The sequence below is a fragment of the Chiloscyllium plagiosum genome, chromosome 5 (assembly GCF_004010195.1).
Source record: "Chiloscyllium plagiosum isolate BGI_BamShark_2017 chromosome 5, ASM401019v2, whole genome shotgun sequence".
NCBI classification, from domain to species: Eukaryota; Metazoa; Chordata; class Chondrichthyes; order Orectolobiformes; family Hemiscylliidae; genus Chiloscyllium; species Chiloscyllium plagiosum.
The window spans coordinates 51,215,115-51,241,633 of record NC_057714.1 but is presented as its reverse complement, the minus strand read 5'-3'; the positions used below and the strand labels follow the sequence as shown (position 1 = coordinate 51,241,633).

At 42.2% G+C, this 26,519-nt stretch overlaps 1 protein-coding gene across 1 annotated transcript in view; it reads right to left on the bottom strand.

Annotated features, from left to right (window-relative positions):
* LOC122549894 (ATP-binding cassette sub-family A member 13-like) overlaps positions 1 to 26,519 on the bottom strand; it is a 278,487-nt gene that overhangs the window by 214,881 nt on the left and 37,087 nt on the right. The window contains exons 7-8 of the mRNA XM_043690092.1: positions 7,377 to 7,498; positions 5,629 to 5,762 (exon numbers count right to left, since the gene is read on the bottom strand). Of these exons, the coding sequence (XP_043546027.1) occupies positions 5,629 to 5,762; positions 7,377 to 7,498 (256 nt within the window). The remainder of the gene's footprint in view (positions 1 to 5,628; positions 5,763 to 7,376; positions 7,499 to 26,519) is intronic.

Genomic DNA, 26,519 nt, shown 5'->3' with positions numbered 1-26,519 from the left:
CAGTAATTTCAATAAGCCACAAACAAAAACAGAAATTGCTGGAAAACTTCAGCAGGAGTTCTGAAGAAGGGTCACTGGACTCAAAACTTTAACTCTCCTTTGTCTCCACAGATGCTACTAGATATGCTAAATTTTTCCAGCAATTTCTGTTTTTGTTTCTGATTTCCTACATCTGCAGTTCTTTCGGATTTTTGATAAATATCAATAAGTCACCTGACTAGTCAAACACTTTTATTTTGAAACTTGGTTAATGTAGGCCCAAAGTGAGGACTACAGATGCTGGAAACCAGAGTTTAGATCAGAGTGATGCTGGAAAAGCACAGCAGGTCAGCCAACATCCGAGGAGCAAGAAAATCGACGTTTTGAGCAAAAGCCCTTCATCAGGAATAGAGGCAGGAAGCCACCATGGTGGAGACATAAATGGGGGAGGTGGGGCTGGGGAGGAGGTAGCAAAGGGGGCAATAGGTAAATGGGGGTGGGGATGGAGGTGATAGGTCAGAAAGGAGTGTGGGAGAAGGTAGCAAAGAGTACAATAGGTGCTTCCTCCAGGTGTCTGGTGGTGAGGGAGCGGCGGTGAAGGAGGCCCTGGACCTCCATGTCCTCGGCAGAGTGGGAGGGGGAGTTGAAATGTTGGGCCACAGGGCGGTGTGGTTGATTGGTGCGGGTGTCCCAGAGATGTTCCCTAAAGCGCTCTGCGAGAAGGCGTCCAGTCTCCCCAATGTAGAGGAGACCGCATCGGGAGCAATGGATACAATAAATGACATGTGTGGATGTGCAGATGAAACTTTGATGGATGTGGAAGGGTCCTTTGGGGCTTTGGATGGTGGTGAGGGAGAAGGTGTGGGCACAAATTTTGCAATTCCTGCAGTGGCAGGGGAGGGTGCCAGGAAGGGAGGGCGGGCTGTTGGGGGCCGTGGACCTGACCAGGTAGTCATGGAGGGAACGGTCTTTGTGGAAAGTGGAAAGGGGAGGGAAATATATCCCTGGTGGTGGGATCCGTTTGGAGGTGGCGGAAATGTCGGCGGATGATGCAGTTAAAGCGAAGGTTGGTAGGGTGGAAAGTGAGGACCAGGGGGGTTCTGTCCTTGTTACGATTGGAGGGGTGGGGTTTGAGGGTGGAGTTGCAGGATGTGTATGAGAAGGTGTTGGAGGGCATCTTCAACCACATGGGAAGGGAAATTGCGATCTCTAAAGAAGGAGGCCATCTGGTGTGTTCTGTGGTGGAACTGGTCCTCCTGGGAGCAGATACGGCGGAGGTGGAGGGATTGGGCATATGGGATGGCATTTTTGCATGAGGTGGGGTGGAAAGAGGTGTAATCCAGGAAGCTGTGGGAGTCGGTGGTTTTGTAAAAAATGTCAGTGTCAAGTTGGTTGTCATTATTGGAGATGGAGAGGTCCAGGAAGGGGAGGGAGGTGTCAGAGATGGTCCAGGTCAGGGTGGAATGTGTTGGTGAAGTTGATGAACTGCTCAACCTCCTCACAGGAGCACGTGGTGGTGCTGATGCAGTCATCAATGTAGCGGAGGAAGAGGTGGGGAGTGGTGCCAGTGTAACTACGGAAGATGGACTGTTCTACGTAGCCAACAAAGAGACAGGCATAGCTACCCCTTTGGTCTGGAGGAAGTGGGAGGATTCGAAGGAGAAATTGTTAAGGGTGAGGACCAGTTCAGCCAAACGAATGAGAGTGTCAGTGGAAGGGTACTGTAGGGGACATCGGGAGAGAAAGAAACGGAGGGCTTGGAAGCTCTGGTCATGGCGGATGGAGGTGTAGAGGGATTGGATATCCATGGTAAAGATGAGGTGTTGGGGGCCAGGGAAATGGAAGTCTTGGAGGAGGTGGAGGGCGTGGGTGGTGTCTCGAACGTATGTGGCGAGTTCCTGGACCAGGGGATACGACAGTATCGAGGTAAGTGGAGATGAGTTCGGTGGGGCAGGAGCAGGCTGAGACAATGGGTCGGCCAGGGTGGTCAGGCTTGTGGATCTTGGGAAGGAGGTAGAACCGGGCAGTGCGGGGTTCCCGGACTACGAGGTTGGAAGCTCTCCTGGGGTGATGACGTTCTGTAAAGTCTGGGGGATGTTGGTTTGGTGATGGGGAGGTGGGGTCATGGTCTAGGGAGTGGTAGGAAAAGGTGTCTTCGAGTTGGCATCTGGCCCATCTAATGCTTGCATAACTCACTCTCACCTAAACATATTGTGAATCCCTTGCCCATACACTACAACAACTGCTGGACCATAATACATCTCTATTTTCCTGGGAAGGAGTTGATAAATCTGCTATGCTTCTGACAGTGTGAAGGCTATGCACAAATATTTTCTAAACATTTGCTTTCAAAACCCTGGTGCATCACATTGTCTGGAAAATATGGTGATTAAAGAGAGAGCAGAGGACTTTGTTGCATGCAATCTCCAAGAAGTCTGGGGATTGTAATTGCAGTGGGTTTGGGTCAGCAATATGGTCAACAGAGTGAACAGAGGTTGCACTGATGGGAATACCCATGAAGGGGAGAAATGGATGAGCAGGACACGCTAACAACCGGTGTTCCCAAAGTACGTCTCTCAATGTACAGAGACTCAAATTCACCAAGGAATTAGCTATGGAACTATGCCATGAGCTCTATCATAACATAAAGTTTCAAAGCAAGGTGAGTATGGCATTATTAAATGTTGTAAAGGTCCGAATCACATTAAACTTCAGCACGAACAAACCTTTCCAGATGAGAGTGAACAGTATATCAAACATTCGCTACTACCACATGCCCCAATCTCTCCAGCACGTCACGATTGATACATTCAGGATGAAGTGACTGTCAATTGACATTGTGTTCTCATTAAGAAGGGACAATGAGCAGGCCAAAATCTAATCTAAAATCTAATCTAAAATTTGTCTTTGATGCAATGTGATAACATTGGAAAGCCTGATATTGTTGGCAGTGATGATTACATGGTGATGGAGCATATTCTATAACCAATGCAGTCCATAGGTGTTGGCATACTCCCAGTGCTGTTATGACAGGAATTCAAAGATTTGTAGATGGGGTGTCCCTATGCAACTTCTTGCCTTTATTGTTATGGGGAGTAAACATCATGTGTTTGGAAGGTGCTGTCAACAGAGCACTGGTGAGCATTTGATGACATTCTCAGTAGGAAGCAGTGAGTTGCATATTAAAGAGGATGACTGCTCATTAACTGCAAATTATGCCTCATTAATTTGCAGCTTGCTGGCAGCATACTTTAATAGCTGGCTGAGAGGCAACAGTAAAGGCACTAGCACAGTGACAGTAATGGGAATATGAATGCTGCTACCCTGAGAAAGTTAAAAATCACACACCAAGTTATAGTCCAACAGGTTTATTTGAAAGGTGAAAATGAGGACTGCAAATGCTGGAGATGAGAGTCAAGAGTGTGGTGCTGGAAAAGTATAGCAGGTCAGGCAGCATCCGAGGAGCTGGAAAATCAATGTTCTGGGCAAAAGCCTTTCATCAGGAATGAGGCTTTGAGCCGAGGGGGTGGTGAAATAAATGGGAGGGGGGTGGGGCCGGGGGGAAGGTAGATGAGAGTGTGATAGGTAGATAGAGGTGGGGGTAATGATGATAGGTCAGAGGAGAGGGTGAAGCTGATAGGTGGGACGAAAGATGGACAGGTAGGACAGGTCATGAGGCAGTGCCAAGTTGGAAGGTTTGAACTGGGATAAGGTGGGAGGAGGGTAAATGAGGAAACTGGTGAAATCCACATTGATGCCGGGAGGTTGGAGGGTCCAGAGGCAAAATGTGAGGCGCTCTTCCTCCAGGCGTCGGGTGGTAAGGGAGAGGCAATGGAGGAGGCCCAGGACCTGCATGTCCTTGGCAGAGTGGGAGGGGGAGTTGAAGTGTTCAGTTACAGGGCAGTGGGGTTGATTGGTTCGGGTGTCCTGGAGATGTTCTCTGAAGCGCTGTGCAAGTAGGTGCCCTGTCTCCCCAATGTAGAGGAGACTGCACACACACACGCGCTCACACACACGCATACACACGCACACACACGCACACTCTCTTACATACTCACACAGACCCTCTCTCATACACACGGTCTATCTCATACACACACAAACAACCCCACACTCACACACCCTCTCATAGGCTTATACTCCATCACACTCACACACACATGCAAAAACACACTCTCTCATGTGCACTCACACTCATATGCACACACTCACATGCAGAGACTCACGCTCTGTCACTCCCTCACATACACACACACACACACATACAAGTCTATGGGGTGAATTTGCATTTGTGGAATTATATTTGCAGATATATTCTATTTTGCTCAAAAGCACACAACCTGCAGGCAGTCAATGCAAGCAGTCAATCCATGTAACATTTTATAAATTTCTACTTTGGAAATAGAGTCAGTCTGATTCAAGATTATGATACAGACAAACTATAACCTCACACCATTAATGCAACATCGGAGCTGAGATGTCACTTTTTTTAATAAAACCTAAGTTATCTTGAGAATGTGACTTAAAAGAAGTCCTGGGATTTACACATTCATGAATCGAAACCTGCAGCCCATTCTAATAGATGAAAGACTTAACAGCAATCTAAGTTTGTTCAAAATATCATTTCAGTTGCATGATACTGTAACCTTTAGCATATACCATACTGATCAGAATTGAGCATAATAACTATGCATTTTTGAAACTTCACAGTGTATTACCTCTTTAAACAGGATCCCTTCCTGGAAGCCAGCTTGAGAAGCTTGGCTTCAGCCCACCAGGGAATGAACTGGAGATACAGAGAATGCCCCTGTATTTGTGGGAGTATGAAGGGAATGAGGATGGGGTCAGATTCAAAGGGACAAGTGGATTCCACATCCTGAGTTGAAGTTGAGTCCTGTGGATGAGTTTAAACCTAAGGTGAGAAGCTTGATACAATTGCTGATTTCCCTGGGCCCAACCTCTGAATCAAAATCAAATATTCGAGGAGAAGACAAGCCTATGAAGTTAGGAAGATATGGCTCAGCTCCTTGTAGCCCTCAAGCGAATGCTGTCAAGGCATTTTACGTTTCTCCAAAGCTTTCCTCATCTTCTTTTATTAACTGATTTCCTGGGGCTTGGGAAACCTTTCAGCAAGAGTTAAACATGAATAATTATAATATTTAATTGGTGAACTTGAATCCTAGAAACAAGTGCACGTCCCTCACTACCTTTAATGCCATCTCCATTAAATAACGTTGACGGCTCAATCCCTCACCCAACCATATGCTGCTATTTTGTACAGCCCACTTCATCATAAAACTCAGTTTGCTTCAAAGCAAAAATTTGTAAAAGTTTAACAAATTTATTTATGCTTTATGGTCCCAGGTTTCACTAAGAGACAGGGAAACTGGGGAACATCTGCACAATGGATGGAAAATGGGAAGAACAGCCTCATGTATCAAGTTTCTGCAGGACATACTAAGTATAAGACAAAATGATATATAATTTCCAAAGTGATTTTTGTCCCATTGGAATAATTTTGCTGCCTGTGTAGAAAGTGCATTTCTGTTCATTTATGATGCCCTCCCATTTTGTTTAAAAGGTAGCCCAGAACTAGACGCATGAACACAAAACAAGACGTAGAGCACAATTATGTTCATTAGTTCTTACCTTGCATAAAGGAATTGATGTATTCAGCAACTGGTTGATCACCACAGGATCCATCTTAAATAGGTTTTTAAAATCTGACTCAGTCATTTTACGATCCCTCAGAAGATCACCCAACGTCAGATTTTGGTCTCTCTCTATTGATTAAAAACAGTTTTGAGACTTCTCTGTAAAATTCATATTGGTTCATCCTGTGCTAACAGGTCCTATGTAAACAGTGCCCATGGGTTTTTCAATTGTCGCTACATCTGGTGGCATCAGTCCTGCCACATTTTCAGTAATCATTACAATTAATGTGATAGCTCATGTCTCCGTAGAAAATGGAAACTAAAATAAAGTGGACTGCATCACTAACCATATGTCACAATGACCTGCTGCTACCCACTTGATGGCCTTGTTAAACTTACATTTTATGTCCAATGAATTCTGTAATGCAATATAATTATTTCCCAATGGATTTTCTTTGCTTATTAAAGACTGACTAAGTTGGCAAACCCTCCAGTAGAGATACATAGGAAGATTTATTACAGACAGCAGGAAGTCATTCAGCCATTGTGTCCTACTCATCTGAAAAAAAGGGTTGCTTAGTTTATGCCATTTTCCTGATCTTATTCTGCAACCTTGTTGGTTATGGCACATTAACAGCATATTCAAATATTTTTCAAATGCAATTTAAAATTTCTGACTCTTGCACAATTTCAAGGTGCAAATGCCAGACTCCCACTAATCCAGGGTTAATGCTGCCAGAATGCAAAGACAATGCTGTCCTTAAGATTTATAATCATTGCTCCAGAGATTTCAGATACCAGCCTCGCTCCGATGTCTTTCGTTAAAAACCCATTCTCTAATTTTCCTGTAAACCCAATATCTTGCAATCAAAGTAATGTCAGGACCTGAGACCACATCCCAGTAATGCAAGATTTCACAGCCATGCCCAACAATGATAGGTCAGTGTCCACATTCATAATACTTCTGCCATAGAATACTGACTCATTGTTGGCTACACTACACTAAGATCTTTGAGTAATTATTTTTGTTGTATCTTCTTTAAATACCTTGGAATCTTTTCAATTCCAAAGGCCTTCCCAGCATCATTGAATATTTTCAAAGGTAGACAAATATTTGGTGAACAAGCGAGTCAAAGGACATTGGAGATAAGCAGTAAAGTGGAGACTGCAATCAGACTAGCTATGATCTTATTGAATGGTGGAGTTTTGAATAGCCAAATGGCCTACTCCTGCTCCTGATTTACATGTTTACATTGCTGTCAGTTTTCTTGTGAATTGTTGAAACTGCACCTATCTAGACAAACAGAGAGTTTTCCATTACAATCTTGACTTGTGCCATGTAGTTGTTTAAAAGACGATGAATAGACAGGAGGTGAGTTATTGCAGAATACCCAACTTCTGACTTGCTTTTTTATCCACTGTATTTATATCACAAGTGCCGTTCAGTTCATAGTCAACAATGATCCTCCACAATGTTGTTGCTGGAGCATATAATGATGGTAATGTCATTTATTGAATTGAGGAGGTAGTTAGATTCTCAGTCATGGGACAAGGGAGGATAGGGTTAAATCTTTGTCCTATGCCCCTAAAACTGACACTCACAGCCAATACTGGAATTGATAATAATCACAGAACTAAGAAAAAGTGTGGAAATGGAAATAAAAAACATCAAAGTAACAAGATTCAAGAAGAGAAACACATTTAAATGATATAAAATTTTTCTGACTCCAAGATAATACATACCTTGAATGCCAATAGCATGGACGATGTTCAATGCACTAATGGTCAGGTTAAAGCCGATGTCTGAAACCAAATATGAATTCTCACTTTTGGAAGTGAACAAATCTTTCAGCGATTCCAATAACCTGAGAAAGCAGAAATTTATATAGACAGAATAATTCATAAAACAACAGCCACAGAAGCACGCCAATGCCTCTACTTCCTCAGATGGCTAAGGAAATGCAGCATGGTCATAATGATTCTTAGCAAGTTTAATAGATGCTTCATAGAAAGCATCCTATCCAGAAACATCACAGCAACTGCTCTGCCCAGGACCAAGACAAATTACAGAAAGTTGTGAATGTAGCCCATTTCATCACGAAAATCAGCCTTCCTTCCATTGACTCCATCTACACTTCCCACTACTTCCCCAACACTGTCAAAGCCCCATCCAACCTGTTTTCATTCTCTTCCACCCTTTTCCATTGGGCAGAAGATGCAAAAGTTTGAAAATATGTACCAACAGTTTCAAGAACAGCTTCTTCCTTGCTATCAGACTTATGAGTGGACCTCTCATATATTAGATTTGATCTTTCTCTACACATTTTCTGTAGCTGTAATACTACATTCTGCATTGTGTTATATTACCCTGATGTACTTATGTCAGATATGATTCATCTGGATAGCATGCAAAATAATACTTTTGCTGTATCTCGGTCTCAGTACATGTGATATAATAAATCAAATCAATTCAAATTAAATTAATTAAACTGGACTCGTACTTTCAGCACAAATATGTAGCATTGTAGTTCATGCAGAGACAGTTTGGTATGAGTCCTGAGATTACCGCAGACAATTGTAATTCACTCTGTCAGGAACAGAACAGTTAAAATCACATGGAAAGAACTAGCAGCTTGAAACACTTCATTCTTGGTTGAGGTGTCCAGAACCAGAAGACACAATTTATGAATAAAGGATAGCCTGTTTAGGATGAAATGAGGAGGAATTTCCCCACTTGGAGGATGATGAACTTGGAATAATCTGCCTCAACAGACTGTGGAAGGTCAGCCACTGAATATGTTCAGGACGGAAATTAAGACTAGATTTTTTTTTAGATTAGATTACTTAGTGTGGAAACAGGCCCTTCAGCCCAACAAGTCCACACCGACCCTCCGAAGCGCACCCACCCAGACCCATTCCCCTACATTTACCCCTGCACCTAGCACTATGGGCAATTTTAGCATGGCCAATTCACCTAACCTGCACATTTTTGGACTGTGGGAGGAAACCGGAGCACCCGGAGGAAACCCACGCAGACACGGGGAGAATGTGCAAACTCCACACAGTCAGTCACCTGAGACGGGCATTGAACCCTGGTCTCTGGCACTGTGAGGCAGCAGTGCTAACCACTGTGCCACCGTGCCGCCCACTCTAAATATCAGAGAAATCCAGGGTTATAGGGATAGTGCAGGAAAATAACATGGCAGATGGAATATAATGTGGAAAAATATGATATTTCACATTTCCCAAGAAAAATAAATATCGCTTAAATAATAAAAGATTGTAAAGTGTAGATGTACAAAGAGACTTAGGTGTTCTTGCCAATAAATTACTGAAAGCTAACATGCATGTGCAGCAAGCTATTAAGAAGGTTAATAAAATATTAATCTTTATTGCAAGAGGATTTGGGTATAGGAGTAGTGAAGTCTTACTTCAATTGTATAGATACTTGCTTACACTACACCTGGCATATTGTATACACATTTGTTCTCCTTACTTCAGGAAGGATATTATTGCCATAAGGGGAAACCTCTCAGGATGATGGGACTGGGCCTGTATCTTCTAGAATTTTGAAGAATGAGAAGCGATCTTATTGAAACCTACAAAACATTTAAAGAGGTCGACAGGGTCGACGCAAGTAAGTTGTTTCTTCTGGCTGATGAGGCTAGAATCGATGTACACTTTAAAAATTTAGAATTTAGAATTTAGAATTTAGATGAGTTTTATTTTTACACAGAAGGTTGTGAATCTTCAGAATTCTCTAACCCAGAAGGCTGCCAAAGATCAGGATGGAAGTACAAATTGATAAATCCATTCTGTCGACAGGAATGACCCTGACCTTCCAATCTTTGCTATTTCAATAAACTGTCATACTTTCATTTCTGTCCTGGGCCTGTAACAATGTTTCAAGAAGTTCAATGCAAACTGGAAGAACAAAATCTCATTTTCTACTTCAGTACTTTACAGACTCTAGGACTCAATATTAAGTTCCACAACTTTAAAGCCTGGCCATGTCTTGTTTGTGACTTGCTCAATTTACTCAAGCAGAGCAAACTCATTTTCTTCTTTATTTACGTCTGTGTTTTATTTCAATATCTGCTTCATCAACATTAGCACTCTTCTTGTTATTTCTCTGGCCACAATCTGTTTTTACTACTCTTCCTGCCCTCTGCAAACAACATAAAAACCATAATTTTCCACCCCCTTTCACTTCTGAAGAGTCAGACAACTTGAAAATGTTAGCATCTATGGTGACAGAAACCGAGCTATTAGACTTGCTGAGTTTCTCCAGCACTTCTGTTTTTGTTTCAGGTGGGAATTACACTTAGGCATAAAGCTTTTAATATGCTTTTGATGAACAGATCTAGATAGATACAGTCTTACTATCCTTGTTTATTTGAATTTTAAGCCTGGACTTTTAATCACAGAGAAATACCTGCCTTTATTGATGATGAGTTTCCAATCAATGTTGCTTCAGAAGTCTTACCATTTCAATACTAACTTTCTGAACCACTTTAAGAGGAGGGGAAAAAACAAGGAAGAACAGTAGATTGTAGGATGAAAGAAAAACTAATAGAGTTACGGAGCTCCACAACTGTAGGATGAGTGAGGTTAGAGTTGTGGATTTGAATCTCAATTTTTAACACAATTATGTGCAATGTTGAGCACAGTAAATCAGATTACATTTCCAACTTGGAAGGAAAGAGAAAAATTTTGGTTCTCCACAAACATTCTTCTTTTGTACTCCTAAAGTTGGTTCCAGAATAAGCAAAAGTGAATACATAATCTCTATAAAGAGTAACATGCTAATGACCCTGTAAAATAGCTCCACTACCTTAAAAGTCCCTACGTTTAGACAATTTATATCTCTTTAGTGCTTTTAAATGCTTTACCAATTTGTAATAAAATACTAATTTTCAGGTGTACATTTATAACAGCCAATGAAACACATTTTCAGTTTATATTGCTCTAATGGCAGTCTTGCCAAGATTGGATTATAATGGTCCACACAATTACTTCTTTGGCTTCATGCCATTATTGTTCCATTGTTTATTGTTCATTACTACAAGCATCAGTTTTCTTTTTGTGACTGTATTTACTTTTTACTGTGTTATCTATCATTACTGTATTTTACTTTGCTTTTTTCCGATTGATTGGTTCGATACCAATCGCTGTAATTTAACTTTAGTTCTTTAATTTTGATTGTTCCTCTGTCTGCTCCACTCCCTCGTGCTTACTAAAGAGATGGACCTTGATTGATTGTCTAGGGTCAGTAGTGGTAGCATTTTCTGTACAAGATCATAAGATAAATAAGGTGTTTGGATAGGGTGGTAGCTATGGTCAGGTCAGGAAGGATTGATGAGTGATTGGGTTTGTGAAGAGCTATGAATGTTCAATGTGGGAAGTAGCTGCGAGTGATTGAGTCTGGAAGTAGCAGGGAGAAATTGGGGGACATAACTGTGGCTGATAGGGTTGGGAAGTAGCAAAGGTTCGGGAAATCGCTGTGGGCAATCAGTTCAGGATGTAACTGTCAATGATCAGGTTGGAAAATGTCAGCAAGTGATCAGTTTGGGAGATAGCAGTGGACATTCAGATCAAGAAATAGCCATGACTGATTGGGTTGGGAAATACCAGAGGGTGATCAGTTTGGAGAGTAAATGTGGGATATCAGGTAAGGAAGGAACTGTCAGTGATCGAATCAAGAATTATTTCTGGGTGAGCAGTTAGAAAATAGGGGTAGGTGATTGAGTTGGGAGTGAGCATGGGCGATCAGATTGGGATATAGCTGTGAGCAATCAGATCAGGAAGTGGCAGTGGGTGATCGGTTGGGAAGTGGCAGTGGATGATCGATCAGGAAGTAGCAGTGGTTGATTTGTTAGGAAGTATCAGTGGGTGATCTGTTGGGAAGTAGCAGTAGGTGATCGCTCAGGAAGTAGTAGTAAGTGATCGATTATGATTTGGATGTGAGCATAAGAGGTATAATTCGCAAGTTTGCAGATGACACCAAAATTGAAGGTGTAGTGGACAGTGAAAAGGGTTACCTCAGATTACAATGGGATCTTGATCAGATCAGCCAATGGACCAAGGTGTGGCAGATGGAGTTTAATTTAGATAAATGTGAGATGCTGCATTTTGGGAAAGCAAATCTTAGCAAGACTTATTACACTTATGGTAAGGTCCTAGAGAGTATTGCTGACCAAAGAGACCTTGGAGTGCAGGTTCATAGCTCCTTAAAAGTGGAATCGCAGGTAGATAGGATAGTGAAGAAGGCGTTTGGTATGCTTTCCTTTTTTGGTCAGAGTATTGAGTACAGGAGTTGGGAGGTCATGTTGCAGTTGTACAGGACATTGGTTAGGCCACTGTTGGAATATTGCGTGCAATTCAGGTCTCCTTCCTATCGGAAAAATGTTGTGAAACTTGAAAGGGTTCAGAAAAGATTTACAAGGATGTTGACAGGGTTGGAGGATTTGAGCTGTAGGGAGAGGCTGAATAGGCTGGGGCTGTTTTCCCTGGAGTGTTGGAGGCTGAGGGGTGACCTTGCAGAAGTTTATAAAATCATGAGGGGCATGGATAGGATAAATAGACAGAGTCTTTTCCCTGGGGTGGGGGTGTGTCAAACTAGAGGGCATAGGTTTAGGATGAGAGGGGGAAAGATATAAAAGAGACCTATGGGGCAACCTTTTCACACAGAAGGTGGTATGTTTATGGAATGAGCTGCCAAAGGAAGTGGTGGAGGCTGGCACAATTGCAACATTTAAAAGGCATCTGGATGGTTATATGAATAGGAAGGGTTTGGAGGGATATGGGCCGGGTGCTGGCAGGTGGGACTAGATTGGGTTGGGATATCTGGTCAGCACGGACGAGTTGGACTGAAAGATCTGTTTCCATGCTGTACATCTCTAGACTCTACAACTCTAGCAGTGGGTGATTGGATTGGGAATTAGAGCTGAGTAATCAGATCAGGAATGAGCAGAGGATTGGGTGTTTCAGGAGTTATTGAAGAAGTGATCAGTTTGGAAGTTCGTGGCAGGTGATCAGGTCAGGCAGCAGCAGCGGGAATGATTGGCTCAGGAAATAGTAATTGATGATTGGGGTGGGTAGTGTTAAGTATAGCCAAACTGCATTCAGCTCTATTGTCAATAAAATCCGATTGTTGTCAGAATAAGCTGTGCTGTGTATTGTTCATTTTAGCTCTCATAGTCCTGTAGCTATTTTTAATATTTTTAATTGACTATGAGAGTATCCCTGTCAGCTAGAGTCAAACCTGTGGAACCTGATGCAACATCCCAACTACCAGCACCCCTAACAATCTCCACTTTTGTCCCCACTGCTAGCCCCAATACTCCCTTCCCCACCTCGGGACATGACAATGCTCCAAATCTGAGAAATTTACAAACTTTCATAACATAGAAACAATCAACCCTTCTAACCCCTGGATGTGACAACTCCCCTCTACCAATGAGGCCTGAACCCTTGGCCCATCCATCCGCGACTCAACTCCACTCTTCACTGCTGCTGAACTGAACACCTTCCCATGTCCACCCCGCAAACCTAACAACATCCCAACATCCATCACCACCCTGACACCCTGAATCTGATCCAACCTGCTATCCTAACCATCTGATAACCTACCCACCTAACCTGGCACCCTCCATATCTGGATCCTAACCATATATGTACCTCAAGTCCTTACTCTTTGACAGCAGCTGACAATCTGGCTGTCAGTGACACTGCACCTTAAATCACAGAACATAACAACTGAGTGCTGTGGGGTGTGCTTTGCCTTCCTCTGACAATTCTGTACTACAAGGGGATGTAAGTGTGGCTCCACATTTTTGATTGACACCTAATCGTAATTTCCTGTTAGAAAAGTTATCTGCTAATGGGAAAAAAGTGAACTAAGTGGTTATCCATGTGGGATTGTTACTCCTCAGAAAATCCTGTCCTTGTTTCCAAGAATGCTAAGTACATCATCCTGACTTTCTTTGAATGAAGCCCCCATTGTCACTACAATGTCATTTTTTTCACAGGGTTATTTGCGCCTAAGCTCACTAATCTCAATTGTTATATCCTGCACATACATATTTATTTATAATAATGCTAATTAAAACTTTATTATGTTCCTACTTACTCTGATACCAAATAAAATCATACTATTTTCTACTCTAGTGCTAAATATCTCTCCCAATCCTTTGTATACCATGTTTTTCCTACTTGTGGTTCCCACAGCTCTGCCAGGTTAGTTTAACCTCTCCTCATTAGCATTAGTAAATAGCCCAGTAAGGACATTGTTCATAATTCTGTTATAGAGTCACAGAGTCAGAGAGATGTACAGCACAGAAACAGACCCCTCAATCCAACTTATCCATGCCAACCAGATATCCTAACTGAAACTAGTCCCATTTGCCAACACCCAGCCGATATCTCTCCAAACCCTTTATATTCTTATACCCACCCAGATGCCATTTAGATGATGTAATTGTACTAGCTTCCACCATTTCCTCTGGCAGATCATTCCATACATGCACCACCCTCTGTGTGAAAAGGTTGCCGCTAGATTCCTTTTATATCTTTCCCCTCTCACCCTAAACCTATGCCCTCTAGTTCTGGACTCCCCCACCCCAGGAAAAAGACCTTGTCTATTTATCCTATCTATGCCACTCATAATCTTATAAACCTCCAAAAGGTCACCCCTCAGCTTCCGATGCTCCAGGGAAAACAGCCCCAGCCTTTTCAGTCTCGCCCTATAGCTCAAATCCTTCAACCCTGGCAACATCCTTGTAAATCCTTCTGAACCCTTTTAAGTTCTACAACATCCTTCCAATAGGAAGGAAACCAATATTCTAAAAATGGCCTCACCAATGTACAGCCGCAACATGACGTCCCAACTCCTATACTCAGTGGTCTGATCAATAAAGGAAAGCATACCAAATGCCTTCTTCACTATCCTATCTACCTGCGACTCTACTTTCAAGGAACTATGAACGTGCACTCCAAGATCTCTTTGTTCAGCAATGCTCGCCAGTACCTTACCATTAAATGTATGAGTCCTGCTCTGATTTGCTTTCCCAAATTCACATTTATCTAAATTAAACTCCATCTGTCACACCTCAGCTAATTGGCCCATTTCATCAAGATCCCATTGTAATCTGTTCTGGTGCAATCTATCTGTACAGGTCTCATTTCAGCCAGAACTGGTCCCGATTCCTCAGGCATCTAAAACCCTCACTTCTACACAATCTCACCACTCCCACATTTATTTAATCGATCTTCCTATTTCTGTACTCAGTTGCTCAAGGTGTCAGGGGCAATCTCGAAATGCCTACAATTAATATCCTGTTTGTATCAGAGCTTCCTAACTCTGATTGCAGGACCACATGCCTTTATCTACCTATTTCATTGGCAATAATTTGGACCACAACATTGGCTATTTATCACCAGCCCTTCCCCACCTCACGCAAAATCCCACTCCCCACCCCATTAACTCACACCCCACTCCTTCCCCAATCAATGTGTGCTCTAAAGCCACTCAGTGACAGTAAGATTCTGACATCAGGAAGTCAACATACCCTCTTACATTCTTGCCAGATTTAGTTGAGAAATAATTGTTTATGACGTTTGTTGTTGTAGACAACTTTAGCAAGTCAGTAAAGCTCTTTGCTTGCACAAAATATTAAATATTTTTCCAATAAGACCTTGTATTGAATGAACCAAAATGCACAGAGTACTTAGTTTCTTTAACGTTAATGTGAGCTGTTGAGCTCACAGGATATGGATCATTCTCCTGTATGTGCAAATGATCACACAATGTTACTTTGCTTCTTAACACTCACCCAAGAATACTGATGTATCGCTTTTCCTTATTGAAATCTGAGTAAAAAGCGATGATGTGTGAATAATTTCCAAAGGGAATGTCTGTAGCTCCTCAAAAACTTCATTTATACATTGACAAAGATAGACAATAAAACCTCTATTCCACATCTCCTCATGTTACTTACAGGAGACTTTCTAATCTTGTGCTTAGCTTCTCATATGATAGAGCATGCAGCCTTGTTCCTGTGGTAAAGACATTCTGTTTCCTGAAACATCAGGAGTTTGGCGAATCTTAAAATCTGGCCCACATTTAATTTAACTGTGTAAAATTTAAAAGAATTGTGATAACAAATATTATATTTAAATATTCTTAATATGTGAGTTACTTAAAAGAAAAGGGACATTTTCCTAGCGACATATTAACAAAGGAATTTTGGATCAGGAATTTAGCCTCTCAAGTGTGTTCTGTCAGTCAATAAGATTACGGCTGATCTGATTGTAACCACAGCTCTATATTCCCACCTGCCCCAGGTAACTTTTCATCTCTTACTTACGAAGAATCTTTCCACCCCACTTTAAAAATGATCAGAAGTTTTGTTTCCACTGCTTTTCTTGGAAGAGAGTTCCAAAGACTCACAAATATCTGAGAAAGAATTTCAGATGACCCTTATGTTTAAAGGGCAACTTCTAGATCTGGAATCTCACATGACAGGAAACCTCATTTTGCACATCCATCCTGTTAAGCTCTTCAAGATCAGCCTCCTCCAGTCAAAGTTTATCAATAGCTTTGACTGGCTTTGTCATGAATTCCTTGTGTCATTAGCTTCCTATCTCTGGCTTCTCAGCCATTCAGAGAGTCTGAAAACATGACATATCAAAGGAAGGATTAGAATGTCTGTACTGAACAACAGTTTTTGAACACAAGAATAGAAAGGAGTCCAGAGAAAGTTGCTTTGCACCACCAAACTCTACCCTACCTCACCCTGGGTTAGGATGCCAGGGGAATCCAAGAATTTAGGAGAACAATTGTAATGAGTGACAGAGTGTTAAGTGCACTACCCTACAATCTGACCTTCAAATCTGCACCCATTCTTCCTTCTCCAGGCACTTGTGCACATTCTTATCTGAATTAAAATTGGAATTAGATTTTACTGGCATGTGTACTCAACCAACACAGGGATACAACAGTACAGTGAAAAGTGTACAATGTCGCCATTTCCAGTGCCACCTTCATTACAAATGTACCTAGGTACAAAATACAAAAATAAGAAAATAAAGTTAAAAATTCAACATTAAAGTTCTACTGAGCATCAAGTAGAAAGATAAAGAAATAAAACCAAAGGTTCAGCATGAATGGTCCTTCCTGCTCAGTTGTACCGTGCTTGCACTCCCCACAAGGGTTCGATCTCCTCCATGAGGGTTCAATGTCCTCCGTATTCTACATCATCGCAGATACTGGGAGACCTTGGGCTCACTCTCCTCCACATTTGGACTCGCACCATCACTCTCCCCTATGTTGAGCTTGATCTTTGTGTTAACTTCATTTTTTCTCTCGCCTGCCCGTACATTCTTGTTCTACCCCGAACTAGGCTCAATCTCCTTTATATGGGGCTCGCGGTCTAGTTCTACCCTGCGCTGGTTCAATCTCCAGTGTGCTGCACCAAAGTCGACTTTCTCCACCTCCACTGAAAGAAACCTTCCCTCAGGTGCACTGGACACCTTGAAGCTACCAATTTCTCCACAAAAGGTAATAATCAATAGTAAATTTCACATTCATCTTACTGCTTCAGTATTTGAGAGGGCTATGGAAATCCCCCAAAAATGGCATTAACAATGTTTTCCTGAATTTCAATGGGTCAAAAACTGACATTACAGTGGACAATCAGGAGAATTCGAGTGGAAATTCCCCTCCTGGGTGTTTTGCTGACTGATCTGATTAAAAGTGAGAATGCAGAATTGATTCTGAGATCTAGTTGCTCATTTATTGCTGAATCAAATTGGCTAAACAGACAATGGCTTCTGGACTGTAGCAGTTGAGACCAATTCTCTGCATCTACTTTTAGAATTAATGAACAACATTATAAGACACAACTTTACTTCCATAATGTCAGAGGTTTGTTATTTATAACCTTTTCAGATTAAAATAAAATTCAAGCTTAAATTTAAATGCTTCCTGAAGAAGATCTTTATTGTTTTAAACATTAAATTGATCATGTGCTGTTTGCTAGCCTACTGAGAAATAAGAAGGGTGCAGTTACATTGTTGGGGCTGTATTACAGGCCTCACAACAGAGAGCAAATAGGTAAACAGATTATGGAAAGGTGCAGAGGCAACAGGGTGCAGGTGATTGGAGATTTTAATTTTTCCAACATTAACTGGGAAACATTTAGTGTCAGAAGTCTGGATTGGGCAGAATTTGCAAGAATCATCTAGGAGTGTTTTCCAGAGCAGAATGTCAATAGTCCAACTAGTGAAGGGGGCATTTTAGATCTGGTGCTGGGGAATGAGCCAGGCCAGGTGGTAGAAGTTGTGGTGGGGCATTTCTTTGGGAACAGTGACCACAATTCTGTAAGTTTTAGAATATTCATAGACAAAGATGAGAGTTGTCCTAAGGGAAGAGTACTAAACTGGGCTAAGGCCAATTATATCAAAATTAGGCAGGAGCTGGGAAATGTGGATTAGACACAACTATTTGAAGGGAAGTCCACATTTGATATATGGGAGGCTTTCAAAGGTGGTTGAAGATAGTGCAGGATAGGCATGTCCTGTTGAAAGCAAAGGATAGGAAAGGCAAGATTCGTGAACCATGGATGACACGAGGAATCGGACGACAAGCCAAGAGGAAAAGGGAAGCGTACATAAGGTCCAGGCAGCTAAGAACAGAACGGGTCCTGGAGGAATATCAGGAGAGGAGGACCCGACTTAAACGAAGAATCAAGCAGGCTAAAATGGGCCATGAAATAGCTTTAGCGAGCAGAATTAAGGAGAATTCCAAAGCCTTTCATTCATATATAAGAAGCAAGTGGGCAACTAGAGAAAGGATTGGTCCACTGAAAGATAAGGAAGGTAGGCTGTGTGTCGAACCTGAGAAAATGCGTGAGATTCTCAATGATTACTTTGCATCAGTGTTCACTGAGTAGACGGACATGATGAATGTTGAGATTAGAGACAGAAGTTTGATTACTCTGGATCACGTTGGAGATGTGTGGAGTAGGCTAGAGGTTATTAAGGTGGACAAATCCCCAGGACCGGAAGGGATCTATCCCAGGTTGCTGAGGGAGGTGAGAGAGGAAATAGCTGAGGCCCTGATATCTTTGTAGCATCCTTAAACACAGGTGAAGTGCCGGAGGACTGGAGGGTTGCTCATGTTGTCCCCCTGTACAAGAAGGGTAGTAGGGATATTCCAGCTACCTACAGACCAGTGAGCCTGATGTCAGTGATGGGAAAGTTGCTGGAAAAGGTACTGAGGGATAAAATCTATTTATATTTGGAAGAGAGTGGGCTTATCAGTGATAGGAAATATGGTTTTGTGTGGGGGAGATCATGCCTTACCAACTTAATAGAGTTCTTTGAAGAAGTTACCAAGTTGATAGATGAAGGAAGGGCTGTCGATGTCATTCACATGGACTTTAGTAAGGCATTTGATAAGGTTCCCCATGATAAACTAATGGAGGAAGTGAAGTCATATGGTGTGCAGGGTATTCTAGCTAGGTGGATAAAGAACTGGTTGAGCAACAGGAGACAGAGAGTAGTAGTTGAAGGGAGTTTCTTGAAATGGAGAAAGGTGACCAGTGGTGTTGCACAGGGTGAGTATTGGGGCCACTGTTGTTTGTGATATACATAAATGATCTGGAAGTGGGCACTGTTGGTATGATCAGCAAGTTTGCAGATGACACGAAGATTGGTGGAGTAGCAGAAAGCATTGGGGACTGTCAGAGAATACAGGGGAATATACACGGGCTGAAGAGTTGGGCGGAGAAGTGGCAGATGGAATTCAATCCAGGCAAATGTGGGGTGATGCATTTTGGCAAGTCTAATTCTAGATCGAATTATACAGTAAATGGAAGAGCCTTGGGAAAAAGTTGATGAGCAGAGAGACCTGGGAGTTCAGGTCCATTGCACCCTGAAAGCTGCTACACAGGTAGATAGAGTGGTCAAGAAGGCATATGGTATGCTTACCATCATCAGATGGGGTATTGAGTATAAGAGCTAGCAGGTCATTTTAAAATTGTACAAGACATTAGTTCGGCTGCATTTAGAATACTGTGTACAGTTCTGGTCGCCACGTTACCAAAAGGACGTGGACGCTTTGGAGAGGGTGCAGAGAAGGTTTATGAGGATGTTGCCTGGTATGGAAGGTGCCAGCTATGAAGACAAGTTGAGTAGGTTAGGATTGTTTTCATTAGTAAAAAAGGAGATTGAGGGGGGACTTGATTGAGGTCTACAAAATCATGAAGGGTACAGACAGGGTAGATAGAGATAATCTTTTTCCCAGGGTGAAGGATTCAATAACGAAAGGTCACACTTTCAAGGTGAGAAGTGGAAAGGTTAAGGAGGATACATGCGGCAAGTACTTTACACAGAGGGTGGTGGGTGCCTGGAACGTGTTGCTAGCTGAGGTAGTAAAGCCAGGCACGGTAGATTCATTCAAGATGCATCTGGACAGATGCATGAGCAGAGGGATACAGATGCCTAGGAATTGGGCAACAGGTTTAGGTGGTGGATTTTGATCAGCTCAGGCTTGGAGGGCTGAAGGGCCTGTTCCTGGGCTGTAAATTTTCTTTGTTCTCTTTGTTCTAATATATGCAAAGCATAGTCTTTACAGCGCAACTTCTATTCGAACATCCGTAACTGATAATTAACTACAATGGTGACAATTGTCTTATTGAATGTGGATAATCCTTTGCTATTGAATTACTTCAGAACTGAAATCCAAGTATGACTTGGCAATATTATTAAAATAGAACCTGCAACTATTTTAGCATGCCCAGAAACAAACTGGTATGCTTGATGATGGCATTCTTGGTATGTTCACTCCACAACAGTCAATTAACTTTATGCTAAACAATGTACTGAAAAATAATCTATGTTGCAGGTCAGAAATATTTGAATTTGGAAATAATGTTTGAAAGTTTAGCTTCAAAACAAGCTTTAAAAATGGTTTAGCTTCTTGTGTTTTACTTCTCACAGCCAGAATTTCCACAGTTACCACCCAGATCAGACACTCCCAACTTTACACCCATTGAAATCTTTCACTTAAATGAGGGCTCACATTACATTTATATATGGGCTGAGGTTACTGCCGGTCACGAGAAACTGGTTTCAATACACAGATGAAACTTAACACTTATCCACATTATCGCCATTTCAGCTTGAACTCTACAGATTAGTACCAGCAGATGCCAGGTGGAAAAGAGGCAGTAAAATCAGCCAACATAGTTATGTCTCCTGAAGCTGCGAGGATTACACTGGTTGCAAGTTAAAACTGCTCACCTGAGTAGATGGCATGGATATTCAGCCAATGTTATCCCTCCTTTGTAATATGTGCAGGAGAGAACCTGGTAACATGACTATTCAAATAACATTACTAGTTCTGCAAAAGCCTGCTGATAGAAGTTTGGTCTTATGAAACATTCTCTTTAGATAAGTTCATGAAGCTCATTCTTGGGCTTTATACAAACAATGGCCTCCTGCAAGTAGTCTTCTTGATCATCTGTTGCAGGTTGCTAAGACTGCTGCTTTTTAATCCAGTTGTTTTATTTTCTTTTTTAATCCTGTACCTTAAAGATTGGTACAAGCAGGCTCAATCTCAACATTTCAGTAATACTTAGATGAACACTTGAAATACCATACCATACAAAACCATGGTCAAGCACTAGAAAGTACTATTATTCTAGATATGTGTTTGATGAACATGAAGGACATGATGGGCCGAAGGTCCTCTATCCATGCTGTAAAATTATCACGCAATGTCTATATTACTATCAACTGTCAGCTGCCTCTGCTGCTTCATTTCCTTGCACCATTCTACAGGGGCAAATTTCCTTTCAAATATCCTCCCACTCAACACCTCACCCCAGCCCTGAACTTGTATTTTTCTCTAGTCTCTCTCCTTTTGCCTATCATGCATTTACAAGTTCATTTTGTCCATGAGATGCATACCTTCTGTCTCAACCCTCTTTCCCATACATCCATACACCAATGACCATCCATTTACAAGATGTATTTCAATTAATTACACTATTCGGCTTTAAACAAAACACACTATTCTTACTTACAGTTCAAAAAAAAACAGAAGAAAGAAGAATTGGTATAACTTTAACTCTTGGGAAACTTAACAGACTAACATATTATTTAACTACTAAACAGCAACTGTTCCATTATACTAACATCCCATAAACACACCCTCGGCAAAGGCAAAGTCAGTAAAACGGATTATCTCATAAGCGATTTGGGCAGCAGTGAGAAAACCCAAGCTATTAGATATAGCAGAGAGAAAGAGTGAAAGCTTCCACTTTCAGCATCAAACCCCCCAACAAGACTGAATGCTAACTAAAACCCTGGCTCTGTGAGAACCTGACTCCACCCATTCATGCTGCTTCTATTGTTCCAACTTTAAATAAAAAAGCTCAAAGCTTCACATGCTGTTTACTTTATTAGCTAGGAAGAACAGCTCGGCATCAGGTCAAAATCTCTCTTTTGAAAGAAAAGGACATAATACACCTCTTAAAGTCACCATATCACACACTATACTACAAGGAGAGGATCAGAAGAATGACAGCTTATATGGCCACTTAGAACAAACAACATTCAATCAATGATGTGGACCTGGCACAGGAGGGAGTTCAGAGCACAGCAGATACACCCTTTTTATGCAATGTCCTGATCACTGAGACAGTGTGGCACACTCACCAAGTTGCTGCACAAGCTGAGGCCACAGCTGAATGAATGATGAACATACCATCCCTCATTATCAGGGTGCAACACGTGAGCTCAGCCCTCTTCTGCAAGGTATGCCACTAATGACTCTTCCATTAAGATCTAAGAAACTCCTATGTTTCTTATGTTTCCCACATAGGCAATTTCCACCAAGAATCCTCCACCCTGTCGTTGATAAGATGTTAGTCACTGTGGCTTTCTGCCTGAGAAGACAAACACAGAGCAAACCCACAGCAGCAGCAGGTTGGCATGGAGGTTGAGAAGAACTCAACTCAGGGTGAGGTCGCAGCCACAGGACCCCTTAGCAGATGTGGGTCTGCAGGAAGGCCAAACTTTTCAACCCCATCTCTAGTTTTTGGGGGATGAATGAGGCACAATATCAACTCACATCCATATGTCCCAGGACACTGTGTGGGAACTATGTCAAATGTTATGGCTGGACCTGAGGCCCGCAGGAGTGGGAGGCCATCCTCTCCCTGAGGCTCTGAAGGTGCCTCTTGCTCTGACATTCAATGCTGCTAGCTCTTTCCAGGGAGCAATGGACGACCTCTCAGTCGTGCCCCCACAAATGTACCAGGACAGTGACTGCTGCCATCTGAGCAAAGTCACATCAGTTCATTTTCTTTCCTGATGAGAGGTTCAGTGCTGCAGCCTAGGCAGAAGGATTCAGAGTATAGCTGGCTCTCCCTAGATATAGGATGATATGAACTGCACACGTGGTACTGAGAGGGCCGTGTTACAACATTGCAGAATTCAGCAGCAGGAAGGTGTTCCATTCAATTAATAGCCACATGATTTGCCATCACTATACCATTTCCTTAAGGAAATGCCCATTACCCGGCAAATGCCACAACTCCTATGTCCTGGATCACTCCCATGTAGCTGGTGTGTCTGAAGATCCAGCTACCTTACAATTTTGAATTACTGGAGTACAAGGGATAACCACTGTGACCATGGCTCATGACAGGGTAGAGTAAAGATACAATACTGCTCATTCCTCGATCTGGACCATTGTGGAACAGGTGATAGGCCTCCTAAGATGCAGTTCCACTGATCTGACTCAGCAGAGTGTGCAGCATCATCCTGCCACAAATGGAGCAGGCAATGAGGTGCTAAGGAACTGGGGAAATGGGAGTAAGAGGAAGGTGAGGATATTGTGGAGGAGAAAACTTTCCTTGTGCAGGACAGAGCTTAGCTGCATTGGACACTACAAGTCAGACAGGAATGCACTGAGGCATAAGATTCACTCAATATTGTTCCTTCAACGTGCAGGAAATGTCTTTAATCGTTGACTCATGCCAAAACGAGATGTGCCATCATAGTTGTTTTGTAACCAAGCTAAACATAATAAATAACTATCACACAGATATGAATAAATGAAATCAATGTGAGTGAAATATTTATGCGTGAAATTTAATTTTGAAAAACATATTATCTTTGTGCTTTCAGGTGTTATATCAATGGGCAATAGAATTATGGAGGAATGTTTTGTTGAAATAGAGAGCCTCCCTGTTTTACCAGGAGGCTGTTTATACTCAGCTGTGCCTGCTGCATTGTCAACTGAGGGTAGGTCAGCAACCACCACTGAGTGATCTCTCGTGCATGCACCAGATCTGTAAATTCTAACTGCAATCAGGTGGGAAGAATGAAAAGCACGAGAATGAAAGTTGTGCACACTTGCAGTTAACCTCTAGAAACAGCAAACTGTTAACAAAATCCCCCCTTTTCTGAGTTACATCATCAAAAAAGGCCATCTATTTTCTCTCCAGAGCATTATCTGACTTTGATCTTGTCTGTTGCTGAAACCCTCACCCATGCCTTTTTTGGTTGTACATTTGACTGCAGTGCTCTAATTACTTTTAGCCTTCACAATGACATCCAAAACTTTGGCCCTCAAGCCTTTGTTCACACAAGTTCCATTCACCCATCAAGCTCACTGATCTACAGAGGTAAACAGTTAAGCAAAGCCCTGGATTTTAAAATTCTCACTTTTGTTTTCAAGTGTCCACATGGCCATGCCTGTCACCATCCTTATAATCTCTGCCAGCCCCACAACCCGCTAAGAAATCTATTTTTGTTTAATTTTGGTTTCTTGTGCATTCCACTTGTAATTACTGCACCATTGGTGGCCATACGTTTCACTGCCTGGATTCTAGAATTTTCAGACACATGCTTTTGGCTCTTTTACCCCTTAATCCTCCTTAATTTAGTTCCTTAAACTAGCTTCTTGACCATGTTTCCTTTTCCTTTCTGCCCAGTTAACACCTTTGTGATTCACTTTATTCTCGATTTACAAAATGGTAAGGAAGCAGATCAGGATTTTTATTTTTTACTTTTTTAAACAATGCTATACAATACAAACTGGTCTTGATTGTGTGGGCAGCCAGACTGTACCCTCACAGTAAGACTGCAGCTGCCTTTCTGGGATAAGTCTCCAAATAGCACACACACAACATTTTAACAGATTCCACCTCTGCCCTGTACAGGACAATGTTACAGAGATTATCTGGGGAAGGGGGGTTTAGGGTGAACGCCCGTGTAGGACTCCAGGGAAAATGTGGGGGGAGAGAGAGCAGGAGGTCAGTCATTTAGAGACCACCTGGACTGTCCAAGACTGTTCCAGGCAGCATTTCAGTGAGCCAAATTTGTTTTTAATTATTGTACCTGTAAACAAAAGACGCGATCAGGGTTGAAACAGTTCTTTGACCTAATGTTTTTATTGGGACCTTGAGATCCCCTTCGGATAATTTGATATTCAGTTAATTAATATTCGGATAATCAAGGTTCCTCTGTACACTTAATGGTCAGGTCCTAGGGAGTGTTGCTGAACAAAGAGACCTTGGAGTGCAGGTTCACAGAACCTTGAAAGTGGAGTCTCAGGTAGATAGGATAGTGAAGGCGGCATTTGATATGCTTTCCTTTATTGGGCAGAGTATTGAGTACAGGAGTTGGGAGGTCATGTTGCGGCTGTACAGAACATTGGTTAGGCCACTTTTGGAATATTGCATGCAATTCTGGTCTCCTTCCTATAGGAAAGATGTTGTGAAACTTGAAAGGGTTCAGAAAAGATTTATGTTGCCAGGGTTGGAAGATCTGAGCTATACAGAGAGGTTGAATCAGCTAGGGCTGTTTTCCCTACAGCATAGGGGCAACCTTTTCACACAGAGGGTGGTGTGTGTGTGTGGAATGAGCTGCCAGAGGAAGTGGTGGAGGCCAGTATAATTGCAACATTTAAAAGGCATCTGGAATGGTTTATGAACAGGAAGGGTTTGGAGGGATTTGGACCAGGTGCTGGCAGGTGAGACTAGATTGGGTTGGGATATCTGGTCAGCATGGACGAGTTGGACCGAAGGGTCTGTTTCCTTGCTGTACATCTCAATGACTCTTTGACTTTATGTGAGGTTCCCAAATCCTGCCTTTCCTGCCCTTCATTTTCAAAGGAACATGACTGTCCTACACTCTAATCAATTGATCCTTAAAAGATCCTAAATATCAGATATGGATTTACCCTCAAACAGCTGCTCACAATCCACATTTTCCTATTGACTACTTTGGTTCTAGTTGGCCTTCCCTCAATTTAACATCTTCAGCTGAGGTCCATTCTTGTCCTTATCCGTAAGTACACAAAAACCTACAGAATTATGGTCACTATTCCCGAAATGCTCCCTCACTGAAACTTTGATCACCTGGCTGGAATCATTTCCCAATACCAGGTCTAGTCTGGTCCCCTCCTTCATTGAATTATCCACATACTGTTTCAAAAATCCTCATATACACACTTGACAAATTGCTCCCCATCTAAAACCCTAACACTATTGCCTAACAACCCTGCTATTTTCACATCTTTCCAGAATATGACTACATATTTCTTCCCCTGTCTCCCGCTGGTAGCTGGGAGTTCTGTACTACAATCCCAGAATTAGATTAGATTACAGATTAGATTACAGTGTGGAAACAGGCCCTTCGGCCCAACAAGTCCACACCGACCCGCCGAAGCGAAACCCACCCATACCCCTACATTTACCCCTTACCTAACACTACAGGCAATTTAGTATGGCCAATTCACCTGACCCTGCACATCTTTGGATGGTGGGAGGAAACCGGAGCACCCGGAGGAAACCCACGCAGACACGG